General features: G+C 40.5%; 1 protein-coding gene across 6 annotated transcripts in view; it reads left to right on the forward strand.

Annotated features, from left to right (window-relative positions):
• The window catches only part of AGK (acylglycerol kinase), a 124186-nt gene that overhangs the window by 64190 nt on the left and 44002 nt on the right, over nt 1-15994 (forward strand). For 5 of the 6 annotated variants that reach the window (XM_079932167.1, XM_079932162.1, XM_079932165.1 and 2 more), the window contains 3 exons: nt 6643-6682; nt 9484-9563; nt 14683-14758. In XM_079932167.1, coding sequence (XP_079788293.1) covers nt 14738-14758 — 21 coding nt within the window. In that variant the 5' untranslated portion in view covers nt 6643-6682; nt 9484-9563; nt 14683-14737. Of the gene's footprint in view, nt 1-6642; nt 6683-6745; nt 7383-9483; nt 9564-14682; nt 14759-15994 lie in introns of those variants that run through there. The other variant, XM_079932166.1, reaches the window with a different exon arrangement.

Below are 15994 nucleotides of genomic sequence, written 5' to 3' on the forward strand. Positions count from 1 at the left end.
CAAACATCTACACTTGAAATCTGTTTTGTGTAAAGCAAAAGCTGTGTTTGCGTGCATGAAGGGAAAAGCTGGTGGTGGAAATTGCTGTACAGTTTGCCTCTGGACTATAGCGGGAAGTCTTTTTTGGGAGATAGGATGGACCCATGTGATTTTTCTCTCCGTGTAGAGTTGTTATTGAAATAACAACTTATCTTATTTTGCAGTACTAAAGTAATAAATAAAACATTTACGGCTCAGAATAAATTGAGCGCAGCCCACTTCCTGTGGTAGCAGGCATCGTTCATATTCTTTTAAAGCCTCAGGCAGGGTGACATCAGCAGATTTTTTCATTTTCTAATCCAGAAGCTTGTAATTTCTTTCTGTCAAAGAGCCCGCATTTTAGTACTGAGCAGACCTTCAGGGACTCTTTTTGATATGACTACATTTTGTAGCACCTCTTTTAAATTGTGTTAAGCTTCAATTCTCTCAGGAGGCAGCATGCTGTCGTGGAAACAGCATGGGCTTGGAATTTATATACAGTCCTTTTTTTTTTTTTCCTGGTCACAGGGTCTTCGTTTCACAATCAGATTCTTGACTCATTAGCAATCTGGAATTTCTGACACCGAACTCAGCCACTGGGACAGTTCTTACGGTGCCTCCTGGTGTACCAAAAGGAGTTCTTGACTTAGCCTTTCCAGAGGGTTCTAGTTCCATTACCCTCTCTGGCAAATATACACACGTGCGCGTGCGCTCACACACACACACCTCCCTGGGTCTTCTTGATCTAGTAAAGTTCCTGTGACTGTTTGAAGTTTCCCCTCCTCTCCTGTCCTGCCCCACAGTGAGCCCTCCTCTTGCCCTTTGGTGGTCATGACACTGAAGAAGCATCCCAGCTGATCTCTTGGTTCAAGAATGCCAGATACTCCTACAAAGAATAACCTTCAGTTTATCCTCCAGAACAGAGGCTGCCTGTCTGGGCACAGGGAGTCAGTCTCTCGTGTTCAAACACTTGCCACTTATTTATTAAACAGTTATTTATTGAGTATCTTAGATTACCTACAAGAGTCTGTGCTCTGTGCTGTGGAAGAGAAAAGGTGAATTATCCATGACTTCAAGACAGTTATAATCAAGGAGGAAAGATACGACAAGCAGCTTTGTGTGTGGTGAGGTAAGGGTGTGGGTGGTATTGTTTGGCCTCGATTTGTTTTAAAGGGAGAGGGGATAAAATGACCACATCCTTGGAGGGGAAAAGTGCAGTCCGCTGTGTCTTTTAGGAACAGCAAGGCATGCAGTTTGCCAAGAGTAGAGGCAACATCGAGAGCATGATGGGAGATAAGGGAGAGGATGCTTAGCCTCTTTCCTTGCTTGTCCACCACATCTTTCCTTTGGCTTTGAGATGAGGTGCAGTTTCCATTCACTTGGGAGTCATTTGGTGTTCTCTGTGGAGGGTCCCAACGTGCAGGGTATGTCTTCCTGCTTCTGCTTCCACCTCCTCATGGAGATGATCTTATCCCCTCTCACCCCTCTTATTACCATGTGTATCTTTAGTCAAGAGCTCTGTCTGGAATTCCAGATGTTCCAGTTGTCCCCTGGAACCTTCCACCTGCTCTCTCATCACTGCCTCAGATCGACCAGTCCAAAACTAAACTCAGCTTCCTCCCTCCTCTACCTGTCCCTCCTCCTGCCTTCCATCTCTGTGACTTTTACCACCTTCCACTGCCTTCCACTGGAAGAAATGTGGGCCCCATCTTTGACCCCTCCCTTCTCATTGGTTCCCCCGAACCAGCCCTTAAGTTTACCTCCAAATGTCTGCTGAGTCTGTCTTCTCCCCGTCCCCACTACCTCCATCCTGGCTCTAGTCCTCCTCGCTGACCTGCGTTCCTGAAGAATCCTCCCTGGCTCCCTGGATTCAATCTTACCTTTGACGCTTGCCCTCTTGACACTACAGCCAGAATGATCCTTCTACAATGTAAACCTGACCATATCAGTTCTCTTCTTAAAACCCTTTAATGGCTTCTTATGGCCCTTAGGATGAAATCCCCATTCCTTAAATAGGTTAAGAAACGCTCTTGGTCTGGCCTGTACCTGGCTCCTCCGTGGCTTCCTGCCTGCAGCTGTCCCGAACTGCTTTCAGTTTCCTACCTTGGTCGTGATCTAGCGCTTGCAGGCTTTTCACATTCTCTTTCCTCTGCCTGCATTCTCCTCCCTATTTTCGCCTGGCTACTTTTTATTTATCTCCCAGATCTCAACTTCACTGTCCTGTAAAAAGTCTTCTCTAATTCCTTCAAGGCGAGGTTAGATGCCCCTATTATATGCCTCTTTCATGGTGCACATAAAAGTCACATCATTTGATGATCGCCAATCGAATTGCCTTTCTTCCCTTCTAAAGTGTAAACTTCATGAGGATGGGGAATGTTGGGCTTATTCACTGGTATGTCCCAGACATCTAGCACAGTGCCTGGCATGTTATCTATCAAGAAACATGTCTTTTACTATATCACTGGTATTTAGCAAGAGCTATTCTTTGCCAGTGGATCCTACGCTTCTTCAGGTCAGGACCAAATCTTGTTCATGGTGCTGTACCTGGCACCTTGTGTTAAATAAGTTTGTTTCACCAATCACTTTTGGGAGCTTTATTCCACCTGAACTTATTAAAAATATTATATGGTTGTAAATCTTAAGAGTTATATTAGACGAAACTAGGAAGTAATGTGATAAATTTAATAAATGTGCTATAATGTATACATCCAAAGGAGTATTGCCCATTCAGTATTGTCTGAAATTAAGAAGAGAGAGCCTTAAGGCACTTACTGTAGGGTTAGGTTGGCGTGGGTTTGAAACCCAGCTCTCCCGCTTCTCTGAGCCTGGACTTCCTCATCAGTAAGATGAGACTATAATGCCTGCCTTGGCAAGGTTGTTGCAGAGATTAAAGGTTTATGAAAAGAACTGCCATAGTGTCTGGCACACAGTAGTAGTTCTGTGAATTTTAAGTTACTTTCTATTCCACCAATGCAGCCGTTACAGAAAATGTTTTTGAAATTTCTTTTTTGAAATAGTTTTTAGAGCTTTCTGTAGACCATCAGAATATGTCAATAGGAGAAATATTTTTTCCTCTGAGGATACGTTTGATTTTTAGATACAGTTTGGTTCAGAGAGCGTGATCAACATAGTTAATACCACTTTTGCTATTTAAAAAATTAAGTGTGATTATAACGAGGATTTCTTTTCAGTGTCTAAAGTGGTGCATATTCTGGCTTTCTCACAGGTGGCATCGGCAGCACGCACGTTCCATTAGACACGGTAAAATCCAGGGAATTAACGATCAAAAAATCGATTGATATTGAATAGCCGGCTGATCAGGCAGTATCAGTAAGCTCGAGAGAGCTGAGATCTTGAATAATACACTTCATCACAAGTTTAACCATCAAAATTTTACTCCTAGCAAAAAAGAATTGAGGAAAAAAATGATCCAAGGGGCTACCCATATTCTTGTATATGTTTGGGGGTCTTGTGTTTTCAGCTGGGTCCACAGGCATCAGCGTGGCTGATTCAGTAAGGAAGATGGTATCTACTAGTGACCCAGAGGAGCCTGGCGCCCTCGGAGGCCTGTCCCTAGTAGGAAGAGGAGGAGCTGGCTGGGGGAAAGGGACAGGGGTGTAGAGATAGGCACTCAGCTTTTATAGCAGCATATACTTGTACAGGATAATCCACAGGATGTCTTTATAGGAAAAGAGTGGAGGCACAGGTCATTCTGTCTACTAGGAAAAACACTTTGAGGCAGGTGGTTGCAGGAAGACAGTCCTGTGAGGCTGGAAGTGGTGCCCCAGGCAGTATGGAAGCTAGACTGAGGGTTAGCGGAGCCTGGGGGGATCTGGTGACAATGCTCAGCTGACTACAAGGAACCCGGTTTTATTTTATGATCTGGCAGTCACTGAGGGCTCAGTATCTCACCTCGTCATTGTGCAGAAGGGCATGAGCGTGAGGGATCAAGTCAACTGTAAAGGGTGACCGACATGTTAATTATTTTTAAATATTTTACTAGTTTGTACCCTGAATTTACCTCATCTTACATGTGTGTATATTTTGTTGATGTTAGAATAATTCACCGGGAGCAGTTGATGGAGGGGCATGCGAAGAGAAGAGCAGAACGTGAATATTTGTGACTCTTGGGTGGGGGAGGGGAGGGGAGCTTGTAGGACTCCCTTTGCCATAAGGTAGTAGGGAGCAGTGTCACTCAAGCAGGGGACTGAACCTGGCTGTAAAGGCGCCTTGTGGGGTAGACCTCACAAGGGATCGGTCCCCCTCAAATCTTCGTTGTAAAACCGTAAGTGCTTTTGAGGTACTGGTGTCATTATAATTGTAATGGGACATTGTCATTGCCCTTAGGTTTCAGGTTGGCAGCAGAGATACTTCCCCTTAGGGAAGAGACACCTTCTCATAGAAGCTGACTGCTCTGTGAAATCTAGCGGTCCTCCTCCAGCCTGGCTATGGAAGAAAAATCCATAGCCTTGGACGGCAACCATGGCAGAAAGCAAAAGATTGTTTAATTTTTTTAGTTCAAATTTAAATGTCAAAATTAGATTTGAATTACTATAAAAATGCAAAATTCAAGGTCTTTGATGTTATGAAAAAGGTCTAGACAGAAAATTTAAGTGAAATAACACTTTTCTCCTTTTAATTGTTTCCTATAAATTGTTTATTGGTCATGTTTTCTGGGTATTAGTTTTCTTAACTGTTGTTAACCAGGCTGAAGGCATTATCTTAGCAGTGCCAGCAACATGCATTAGAATTGACTCTTACAAGGAGAAGACTCTGGAACCCAGTAGGCAGTCAGCCATTTAAAGTGCTCTTAAGGTATAAGTGGCACAAACATTTTAGAAAGCTTTATGCTGAATAGATGAACATGTTCTGATAGAATGTTTTCATTTTTGCAAGGCAAAATTTTGCCTCATGCCCAAATTTTCTGTTTATGATATAATTGAGTATCTGACTGTGATATAAAAAATAAGAGATTTAGATCAGCGGTCCCCAACCTTTTTGGCACCAGGGACCAGTTGCGTGGAAGACAGTTTTTCCAGGGACCGGGTGTGCGTAGGGGATGGTTTTGGGGCGATTCAAGCGCATTACATTTACTGTGCACTTTATTTATTATTACATTGTAATATATAATGAAATAATTATACAACTCACCATAATGCAGAATCAGTGGGAGCCCTGAGCTTGTTTTCCTGCAACTAGATGGTCCCATCTGGGGGTGATGGGAGACAGTGACCCCCGACGTGTGTTGCTTATGTCCAGTCTGCTCCGTAAGATGCAGCTTAATTGTCACTTGCCACTCACTGATAGGGTTTTGATATGCGTCTGCAAGCAGTTGACTTATTATGGTCTGTGCAGTCAAACCTCTCTGCTAATGAGAATCTGTATTTGCAGCCGCTCCCCAGTGCCAGCATCACTGCCTCGGCTCCACCTCAGATCATCAGGCATTAGATTCTCATAGGGAGTGAGCAACCTAGATCCCTCACATGTGCAGTTCACAGTAGGGTTCGAGCTCCTATGAGAATCCAAGGCTGCCGCTGATCTGACAGGAGGCAGAGCTCAGGTGGTAATGCGAGCGATGGGGAGCGGCTGTAAATACAGATGAAGCTCTGCTCGCTCACCCACTGCTCACCTCCTGCTATGTGGCCTGGTTCCTAGCAGACCACAGACTGGTACCGGTCTGTGGTCCGGGGGTTGGGGACTCCTGATTTAGATAAAACACTAGCAGAAGCAACTACATATTAAATTTATCTCTGGCAAATGACCTGAATAATTTCTACTGGATAAGAAAAATGCAGGGTATGTGCATTCATTTTCTACTGCTGCCCTAACAAATTACCACAAACTTAGTGATCTAACACAGCACAAATTTATTATGTTATGGTTTTGTGGATTAGAGGTCCAACACAAGTCTCACTGGGCTAAAATGACGGTGTTGGCAAGGACAGCGTTCCTCTGGAGGCTCTGGGGTGAACCCATTTCCTTGCCGTCACAGCTTCTGGAGGGTACCCACACTCCTTGACTTACGGCCGCCTTCCATCTTCAAAGCCAGTGAGGTTGCATCTTTCTGACCATCCTTCCATGGTCATATTTGCTGCTGAAGTCTCTCTGCTTTTAAGGACCCTTGTGGTTTGATTGGGCCCACCTGCATAATCCAGGATTCTCTCCCTATCTCCAGATCCTAACTTAGTCACATCTGCAACATCCCTTTTGCCACATAAGATAACATTTTCAGGTTCTGGGATGTGGACATCCTTTTTTTTTTTTTCTTTGGCCGAGCCACGCAGCTTGCAGGATCTTAGTTCCCCAGCCAGGGATTGAACTCAGGCCCATGGCAGCGTAAGCACTGAGTCCTAACCACTGGACTGCCAGGGAATTCTCAGATGTGGACATCTTAGAGGGAGGAGGGATTATCATGCCTCCCATAGTACGGAAACCTAACGCCGGGTTTCATTCAGAGAAAGTATTTTTCAAATGTGCCCATGATTTGTTACAGGTCTTAAGAAACTTTGACTTGGGTATTTTACAGGGAAGAGTTATACATATTTCTAAAAATGATGATGATTTGCTTGGATCTGAACCTACTTATTAAAGCTAACGTTCATTCTGTTTTGTTTACTTTGATAGTGATAACCTACTAAGGAGAGCAGCCTGTCAAGAAGCTCAGGTAATGCCATTTAATATGAAACAATTAAAACCCGCCTTATCTCCACTGTGCAGAAATCTCAGGCTGTTCCAGGGGGACTTGCACAGTGCCTTGCATCAGCGCAGCTTGGCTATTTTTTCCCCACTATCGAGGTGAATCAGGCTGCCAGCCAACTCTGAATAGAACTGGAGGAGGTTGACAATCTGGTGAGGAGCAGTTCCGACGCCCACCCCTTTAGACTTGTTTACTTCTGGATTAGTCCAGAGAACACAGAACTGGACTGGTTGGCACTCTGGGAATTTGTTCATGTCTGCAGGTGTCCTTGAAGATCTGGCTAAAGCCCGAATCATCCCTAATCCGAATAACCCCCAAGGATATCAGTTCAGAACAGGTGTTACCTCTCAAAGTCAAATCTTCTTAAAACTGTTGATTCATATTTTTAAAGCCTGTCTCTTTAGCACAACTGATTCAGACCCTCTCCCATGATATTGCACTTAAATATTCATCTATCTAGTTGTAGCTGAATTGTTAATCCTTTCAGGTTTAAGGCCACAATTTTGTTCTTCCCTCCCCTCCAAACGTGTGCGTTATACCTTGCAGATTAATTTGCACGACTGAGTTGCCTTCTTGTTACGTCATTCAGGCATACGATGTCAGAAATACCAAAAAAGAAACATGAAACTAAAAAATGACAAAAGACATGATGCATTTAGTAGGAGAGGTGGGTGGCAGACCTCATGTTTGTTTTTGAAATGTTTCCGTGGATGACAATGACAATAGATACTATTAATAAATTCCTCTCTTTAGTGATTCCCTAACTGTTCTAAATCTTTTCAAGAATTCAATTGCTTTGTTGTTTTTATCTCTTATGGCTCTAAGCTGTTTTGGAAATCAATTCAAATAAACTTTAATATTAAATTTGAGGTGATCTTTACCCCAAGCTAATTTTCCACTAGCAACTGGAAAATCCTCTTGGGAGGGGAAGGCTTTCCCCCTTGAAGGAAGAGTGGTCATGGGGTACTCCCTTTCTTGTGCAAAGTAAATACCTCCACCTCTGTTCTGAACTCCATCTCCTCTTACTTTTCCCACTGTTCTAACTCTCCACTTCCCGACACCCATTTAGCTCCTTCCATCTGAAAAAAGGAAGCGAATTCATCCTTATAGCCCCCTCCCTCTAGTTACTTTTCCTGTCTGTGTCCTTCCCTTTTCAGTCTAAATTCTTGAAAGAATATGATTTTTTTTTTTTTGCGGTACGTGGACCTCTCACTCTTGTGGCCTCTCCCATCGCGGAGCGCAGGCTCAGCGGCCATGGCTCACGTGCCCAGCCGCTCCGCGGCATGTGGGATCTTCCCGGACCGGGGCACGAACCGTGTCCCCTGCATCGGCAGGCGGGCTCTCAACCACTGCGCCACCAGGGAAGCCCGATTTTTTTTTTTAATCTCACATGAACTCACCTCATTGTAGTCTCATGTAAACCTGAGACATGAGTTGCAGGTAGATAAGACTTCTAGAGGCTAAAAACCCAGGACCAGGAGGAATAATCTAGAACTGTAGATCTGGAATCTGGCAGGTTAATTAAATCATTTCTGGCCAAATTCCAGAAATAGTATGGATAGAAAAAGAACAAATTACGATATTTAGAGATTTGGCAGCAAAATGTTAAGATCTAACTCAATAAGAGTGAAAACAGAGTAGTAATTATAACGTACACAGAAACTTTTTACAAAGAAATAGTGTGTCTTTCTGAAGTATTCAGAAATAGAAGTTTATTTTTTTTAAAGCAAGAAATAGACAATGGTGACAAAGGATCTCCAGTGGGCTGTCAGGGAGGCGGTAGAGTTGGGGTCAGTTACTTAATAAAAATCTTGGTGTAACTGCCATTTTTCTCCTATATTTACTTTGTGCTTCTGTACTCAATTCTACCTCCTTGGCCCAGACCTACTTCCCACAATCTAAGACTCGCAATTTTGCCCTCTTTGGGGTTTTCCTATTCTCATTCCTTTTATTGACCACCTTCTCCTCCCGTTACTTCCCATTTTCACTCCTCGCATCTAGTCCTCTGGGTGTCGTAACTCTGCCTCATCATTTATTAGCTCTTTAGAGCTGATAGAGTAGAAGTTTGGAGTTAGATTCATATAAATTCTAGGCTTGTAATTTATTAACACTTTGACTTTGACTGACTTAATCTCTCTGAATCTTGGCTTTCTCATCTATAAACATGGGAATATTTAATACCTCCTTGGTTTCTAAGAACTAAGAATTAATATGTGTGGAAGTGGCAAATACTAGGTGCTTAGTAAATATTAATTACATTTCTTTTCCTGTACCAGTTGATGCTACTTATCAAGGTTGCAAAGAAAGGAGGCAAATTGAGTATTAGATTTATTTTTTATGTGTATAAAGATACGAAGATTAACTGGTAACATGAAGATTCTTCATGAATGAGCTTTAGTAATAAGTTAAAAGAGAAAAAGGTTATATTCTGAAAACTGAAGACAAATTAAACTTCCCTTGTGACAGACTACGGACTTACTGGTTGTAATAAACCTAGTCATATCTTACAGAGAAAAGAAAAGTTACTTACCTTTAGTAGGTGAATGAAGCAGGGCGTTTTATTACAATATAAAATTCAGCTTATTTTCATTAAATAAAGGTGCACTTTTATTGTTGTTGTTTATGGTGGGGTTGTCAACATGAAATCCGTTTCCCCAGGGTAGACACCGTATCTGCCAGTAGTAAATTCTTTTGGAATGAAAGAATATCTGTGCTCACTAACTGAATAGACGGACATTTACTGAAAACTTCTCTTTGTTCCTTTTTAGGTGTTTGGCAGTCAACTTATTCCTCCCAATGCACAAGTGAAGAAGGCAACCGTCTTTCTCAATCCTGCCGCTTGCAAAGGGTAGTTCAGTCTGTGACTTGTTATAGATTTGGTTTTTCTAAGGGGAAGAGAGTCACAGAATACTAGGCAGCTGGTTGGATTGTGTGGAATTGGAGCTACTAGGTTCAGTACCCTTGTAGCAATAAGATTCAATTGTAATGTAGAAATCACGGTTAATCAGATATAACTGTAAAGCTAACTGATGCCTAGCTAACTGGTCTAATTGAAGTTTAATAATTATTCCAGAATTAACACTCTCAAATCAGTCTTATCTGCTTGGTGGTAGCCCCCTTGGGAACAACTTCTGCTGCTGTGATGTAAATTATGGGTCCATCTCTGTTACAGGATGTTCAGAGATTGCCGAAAGCACTGTGGCCTTGTGAGGTCAGAAGCATTCTTTCCCAAAGTGGTGAATGTAGAGTTAGGTCTTGGAGGTCAGTCAGGGGAGAACACTCAGTGTTCCCGACTGACGAAATGGCCCATGGGGCGGGGGCCTACAGACAGGAGTGCCGACTAATGTCCTTTGCTGTGTCACAGGAAAGTCTGTAAACTGGTCTGGTTGGCCTCGAGGGGTCATGTGAGGCAACTCTGAGAATTAAGATGTGAAGAATAGTTGGGACCTTGGTTGACAGTCATGTGTCCGTGTTCATTTATTGTAACAAATGTACCACACTGGTGCAGGATATTGAAAGTGAGGGAGGTTTTTTGTGTGTGTGTGTGTGCGTGTGTGTGTGCATGTGTGTAGGGGAGCAGGGGGTATGTGAGAACTCTCTGTATTGTCCACTCATTTTTACTGTGAACCTAACAACTGCTCTAAAAAATAGTCTATTAATTTTTTAAAAGTACTATAAGCAAAATAAAAACTTTTTTTTTTTTACATTGCTAGTTAGGTACAACTCTTTCAGTTGGAAAGGTAAATAAGACTTTTGGTGGCTTATAGAAGAAATCATTTAAAATTTAAAATTATTTTTTAAAAATAGTAAGAATTAAAGGGTTGAGGGGGAGAAAAAAGTGATACCTTTTTTTCTATCTAACGGCCAGAACAATTCTTTTTGTCCTGACTGAGGAAAAATTAATAAGTATGTATTAGATTGGATTCTCTAAGTTCGAAGTCAAATGACATTAATAAGAACAACAACAAAAAGCATAGTTGGGAGTAGCTTCTAAGTGGTGAGGTTAACATTGGAGAGAAACGCAGGGGCTCTGAAATAAGTTTCTCTAGTCATTTCTTGGGAGGTAGTGTGTGTGGCTTCACAGATGTGAGGGCTAGTCACGCCTTATTTCTTCTGAATTCAGCAGTTTAAGATATTTACCTACAGGTTGTCTAAATCGGCTCCATTACTCTAATTGAATCATATTTGCCCACCTTTGTTGGAACCACTTCCCGCCCCCATAAACGTACCAGTCATAAGGCCTCTTGTTCATTCTTGTTTAAAACCAGCGCTGAACAAAAATATCAACAAAGGTTCTAACACAACACAATCAAAATACCCAAGATAACTAGTCACTGGTGGCCTGTGGGAGAAGCTAGCAGGGAACTGGGTGTATCCTCTGTATACTCTGCTCTGCTCTGTGATACGGTCGGTGTTGCTTAACTTCTTAAATCCTCAATTTACTCATCTGTAAAGTGTGAAAAGTAATAGCACATGCCTTATAAAAATTACCATGTAATTCTTTAGGATTAAATGAGGTAATGCCTATAAGGTATTCAGCATTCTTTCCATTTCATAGTTAGCACCTGATAAAAGAAATATAAGCTGCTGTTCTTGGTATTACTGACCTGTAGGCTGGGTCAGAAGGTTCTCTACTTGGCTCTCCCACCCTGGGATCTCTCCTTTTGCCTCCGTTGTTGTAACTGCTCCAGGTCCTGTTCCTCTAGAGATCTAGTAAGTTAGTAACTTGCTAATTCTCTTGAAATATATGGTAGTTTGTTTAAGCTATAATCAGTCATTTTGAGTTCCTACTTGAGATATTTGCATTTTTAAAAAATGAATAAACTTTTCTTTTAGAGGAGTTTTAGGTTCCGTTTACACTTTTACATGTAAGTGTATTTGCGTTTTTAAAGGTAGGTTCTTGTTGAAAAGTGTAATACCTTTACCTGCAGGCTAGGGTAAGGAAAGTGTTTCTTTTCTAAAGTCATGGTCCCCTTTAACAAGGTGAATCCCTGCAAGCTTCTAGGAAGCAGCCACTTTGGAACTCTCCAGCATCTTTTTTTAAAGCTTTCACTGTTTAACTGTACTATTTTTGTCATCTTGACTCTGACCTGACACATAATTTATAATTTATCATGTAGCTATTTCATTATGTAGTACTGGTTTAAAACTACATTAGAGCTTTAGGAAATAACTGTTTTGCATTAATAAATGATACATTAAGGAGTAATTATTTTGTGTGTGCGTGTGAACCTGCAAATTGCTAGAGGTATAGAAAGTTTTATTTAACTCTGGTGCTATCTCACCCTTAATTATATAACAAATAATACATTTATTACTGGTAACACTTGCTGTTCAATCTTTTATATGGAACATTAGAAGGAAAAAAAATGCCTTCACTTCCACTTTAGAGATTTTCTGTACCTGTGGCATCACAAAGATGTGAATAAAGGCCCAAATGTTCAAATCTTTTTTCTTTCTTTCTTTTTTTTAATTGAAGTATAGTTGATTTACAGTCTTGTGTTGGTTTGAGGTATACAGCAAAATGATTGTTATATATACATACATATATTTTTTTCAGATCCTTTTCCATTGTAGGTTATTATAAGTTATTGAATATAGTTCCCTATGCTATACAGTAAATTCTTATTGTTTATTTTATATATAGTAGTGTGTATCTGTTAATCCCATACTCCTACTTTATCCCTTCCCCCTTTGGTAGCCATAACTGTTTTCTATGTCTGTGAGTCTGTTTCTATTTTTAAATAAATTCATTTGTATTATTTTTTAGATTCCACATATAAGTAATATCATATAATATTTGTCTTTCTCTTTCTGTCTTACTTCACTTAGTATGATAATCTCTAGGTCCATCCATATTGCTGCAAATGACAATATTTCATTCTTTTTATGGCTGAGTAATATTCCTTTATATATAATGTGTATAATATATTCTACACACACACACACACACACACACACACACACACACACACACACTTTATCCATTCATCTGTTGATGGACACTTAGGTTGCTTCCATGTCTTGGCTATTGTAAATAGTGCTGCTATGAACACTGGGGTGCATGTATCTTTTCGAATTAGAGTTTTCATATTTTCTGGATATGTGCCCAGGAGTGGGATTGCTGGATCATATGGTACTTCTAGTTTTAGTTTTTTAAGGAACCTCCATACTGTTCTCCATAGTGGCTGTACCAATTTACATTCCTACCAACAGTGTAAGAGGGTTCCTTTTTCTCCACACCCTCTCTAGCATTTATTCTTTGTAGACTTTTTGAGGATGGCCATTCTGACTGGTGTGAGGTGATACCTCATTTTACTTCTACAAATCTTATTTGTTTTTTTTAAATTAATTAATTAACTTATTATTTATGGCTGAGTTGGGTCTTCGTTGCTGCGTGCGGGATTTCTCTAGTTGCGGCGAGCGGGGGCTGCTCTTCATTTCAGTGCATGGGCTTCTCATTGCGGTGGCTTCTTGTGTTGTGGAGCATGGGCTTTAGGCGTGCGGGCTTCAGTAGTTGTGGCTTGCGGGCTCTAGAGCACAGGCTTAGTAGTTGTGGTGCACGGGCTTAGTTGCTCCACAGCATGTGGGATCTTCCCAGACCAGGGCTCGAACCCGTGTCACCTACATTGGCAGGCGGATTCTTAACCACTGCACCACCAGGGAAGCCCAAATCTTATTTCTTAAACTAACTCAGAGGAGCTTATAGATGTGTTGTAAGTGATTAATACAGCTGATTGAGACTTCACCAGAGTTTTGCTTCGCAGAGATAGATCTAATCCACTTCCACTTGACCCCTTTCTTATCAACCCAGAAATGAAAGCAACCCTGCAAGGAGAAATGTTTACAGCATCACCAGCTCACCTTTTATTGTTGGGTTAAGCCCCAGAAATGGTGATCTGGAAAGGAGAAATTTCCATTTAGCCTTTCATGTTCATTCTTACAAGCATTCAGAGCTGTAGAAGAGGGAGGATATGTGTGTTTAATTTGCTTATTACGTGCTCAGGTGTGCCCTTGGTTCAAGGTATTTTTTTGGTTCTTGTAAAAATTTGCTCAAGCTTCTCAGTTTCTATTTTAATTCATAATCAGAAATGTTTTATGTTCTGTGTTCCATTTGATAGCTATTTCTTTTTAGTTTAAAGAATGTTGAAGTTGGTCTGTGCATAACTCTACATGTTCCTCATTCACTACCTTTGTGTCTGTTTCTAGTATAAAATATTCTTAAGAAAGTTGAAGCATGCATCACTGATAAAAAATAATAATCTTTCTGAAAGAGGACTGAGTAAATGTGGATGTAAAAGTTAGATGTTTGGTGTTGATTGTTTTGAAAGTACTAGTTTTTATTTTTGTTTTGTGATGTGATAGTTGAAAATATTTGGGTAAAAGACAAGTCAGCTGATTGGTATGTTTTAACATTTATTCAACTCTGAGACTCTGCAATTGGGGACTTTTTTGCAGCTTCTGTATCCCTTGATTTCTAATACATTCTCAGTCAACCACTGGAATGTAAATAAGTTCCGTGAGGGCTTATTACATTATACCTCAGTTACATGTATTTTTGTCTGCCTTGTCCTGTTGTTTGCCCAGTTCCTAGATGTGTCTAGCACATAGTAGAGGCTCAGTAAGTGCTTGTTGAGTGAATCAGACATTGTTGCCTGAGTGGAGCCGTATCCAGTGTACACACTTCCTCTAGAGGAACTAGACTGTGCACTGTAAGCATCCCACATGGGTGAGAGCTTATTGTATTAGACAAGGGGCAAAATCTTGGAGGCCCCAGAGTGAAAGAGTCCACGTTTATATCCAGAGAAACTCATTACTCTTCACCAGCCTTCCTGTCCTTGAACAAATAGAGGAAACGTGTTCTCTACGCTATTTCTTGTTCTCTTCTAGAGAAGGTGGTTGGGCTTTTTATATTTCCTCTTGAGAACTTGTGTTAAAATATTTGTGTTTTTTTCCTTTGTCTACAGCAAAGCCAGGACTCTATTTGAAAAAAATGCTGCCCCGATTTTACACTTATCTGGCATGGATGTGACTATCGTTAAGGTGAGAACTGCTCTAGAATGTTGATTTTATCCAAGCTACCCCTCCTTATAATATATCGTCTTCTCTTGACTTCTTAGCAAAAATCACTTATCACTTAGAAGATAAGAACAGAGAAGTCAACGTTGTGTTCTTCTTCTGATAATTAATAAGATAATATTGTTTTTTCCAACCACGGTCAGCTTTTCACTTTCAGAACAGGATTAAATGGGGCCATGAACTTGGCTCCTTTCATCTGACAGATAAGACGTGGAACTATTGTCTCTTGGAAGATGAAAGTTGTTACAGCTGTAAGAATTCTTTTTCTGACTATTAAAAAGAAATTTCAAGTTTGAGTAATTAATTTCTTGGTAGTTCTGCAGACAGGTAAACATTTTCTTTCTGGTGAGGAATTATTTCAGGTGAGGAATTTTAAGTGGTAAAGCTTTAGAATTTTCGAGATTTGGGTAAGAAGAAATGGGGACAAAAATAAATGAGAGGGAATTGTGCTATTTTAGAAGATGCCTCAAGACTCCACTTTCTTGACTTTAAGTGCTATGTGTGTGGTATGTACATAGGTGTGTGTACTTGGTGAAAGTCACTGTTACCATGTTTGTAAATCTATGGTATACCAATTTTTAATATTACACACTTTCATTAAATCATAGAGGTTGAACGGTCATTTAGTCCAGTTGACCATGCAATGTTGATGAACTCTCCTCTCCAGCTTGTCCAAGGTGTGGTCTTCTAGTTGTCTGCCTGCAGGGATGGGAGAGTGGGGAAGAAAACTGACATTTATTTCAAGACCAGTAATGCATATTGCAGACTCTACGTATGAGAGATCTGAGAATGGTTATTTAAGACCGATATTTGTTTGTTCCTGGAGTGTTTGGTTGAACTCACAAGGAGAACCATCTGGGCCTGGAGCTTTCTTTGAAGGGAAATTTTTTTGTATATTAACTTTCTTTAATGGCTGTAGAAGTACATCAGGAAGTTCTGTTTCATCTTGAATTAATTTTAATAAGGTAAATTTTTTAAAGGATTTTGTGAATTTCATCTAAGTTTTCAAATTAATAGGCATCAAGTTGTTCATAATATCTTCTTTTTAACTTTTAAATTTCTGTGACATCTGAGATACATCATTTTCTTGCTCAGTATTGTTTTATTGTTTATTTTTCCTTTTTTTTTTTTTTTTTTTGCCTGCCAGTCATGTGAGAGATGCGTCAATTTAATTAATCCTTTTTGCCGAGAACCATTTCT

The sequence above is a fragment of the Stenella coeruleoalba genome (genome assembly GCF_951394435.1).
Source record: "Stenella coeruleoalba genome assembly, chromosome: 9".
Lineage (NCBI taxonomy): Eukaryota > Metazoa > Chordata > Mammalia > Artiodactyla > Delphinidae > Stenella > Stenella coeruleoalba.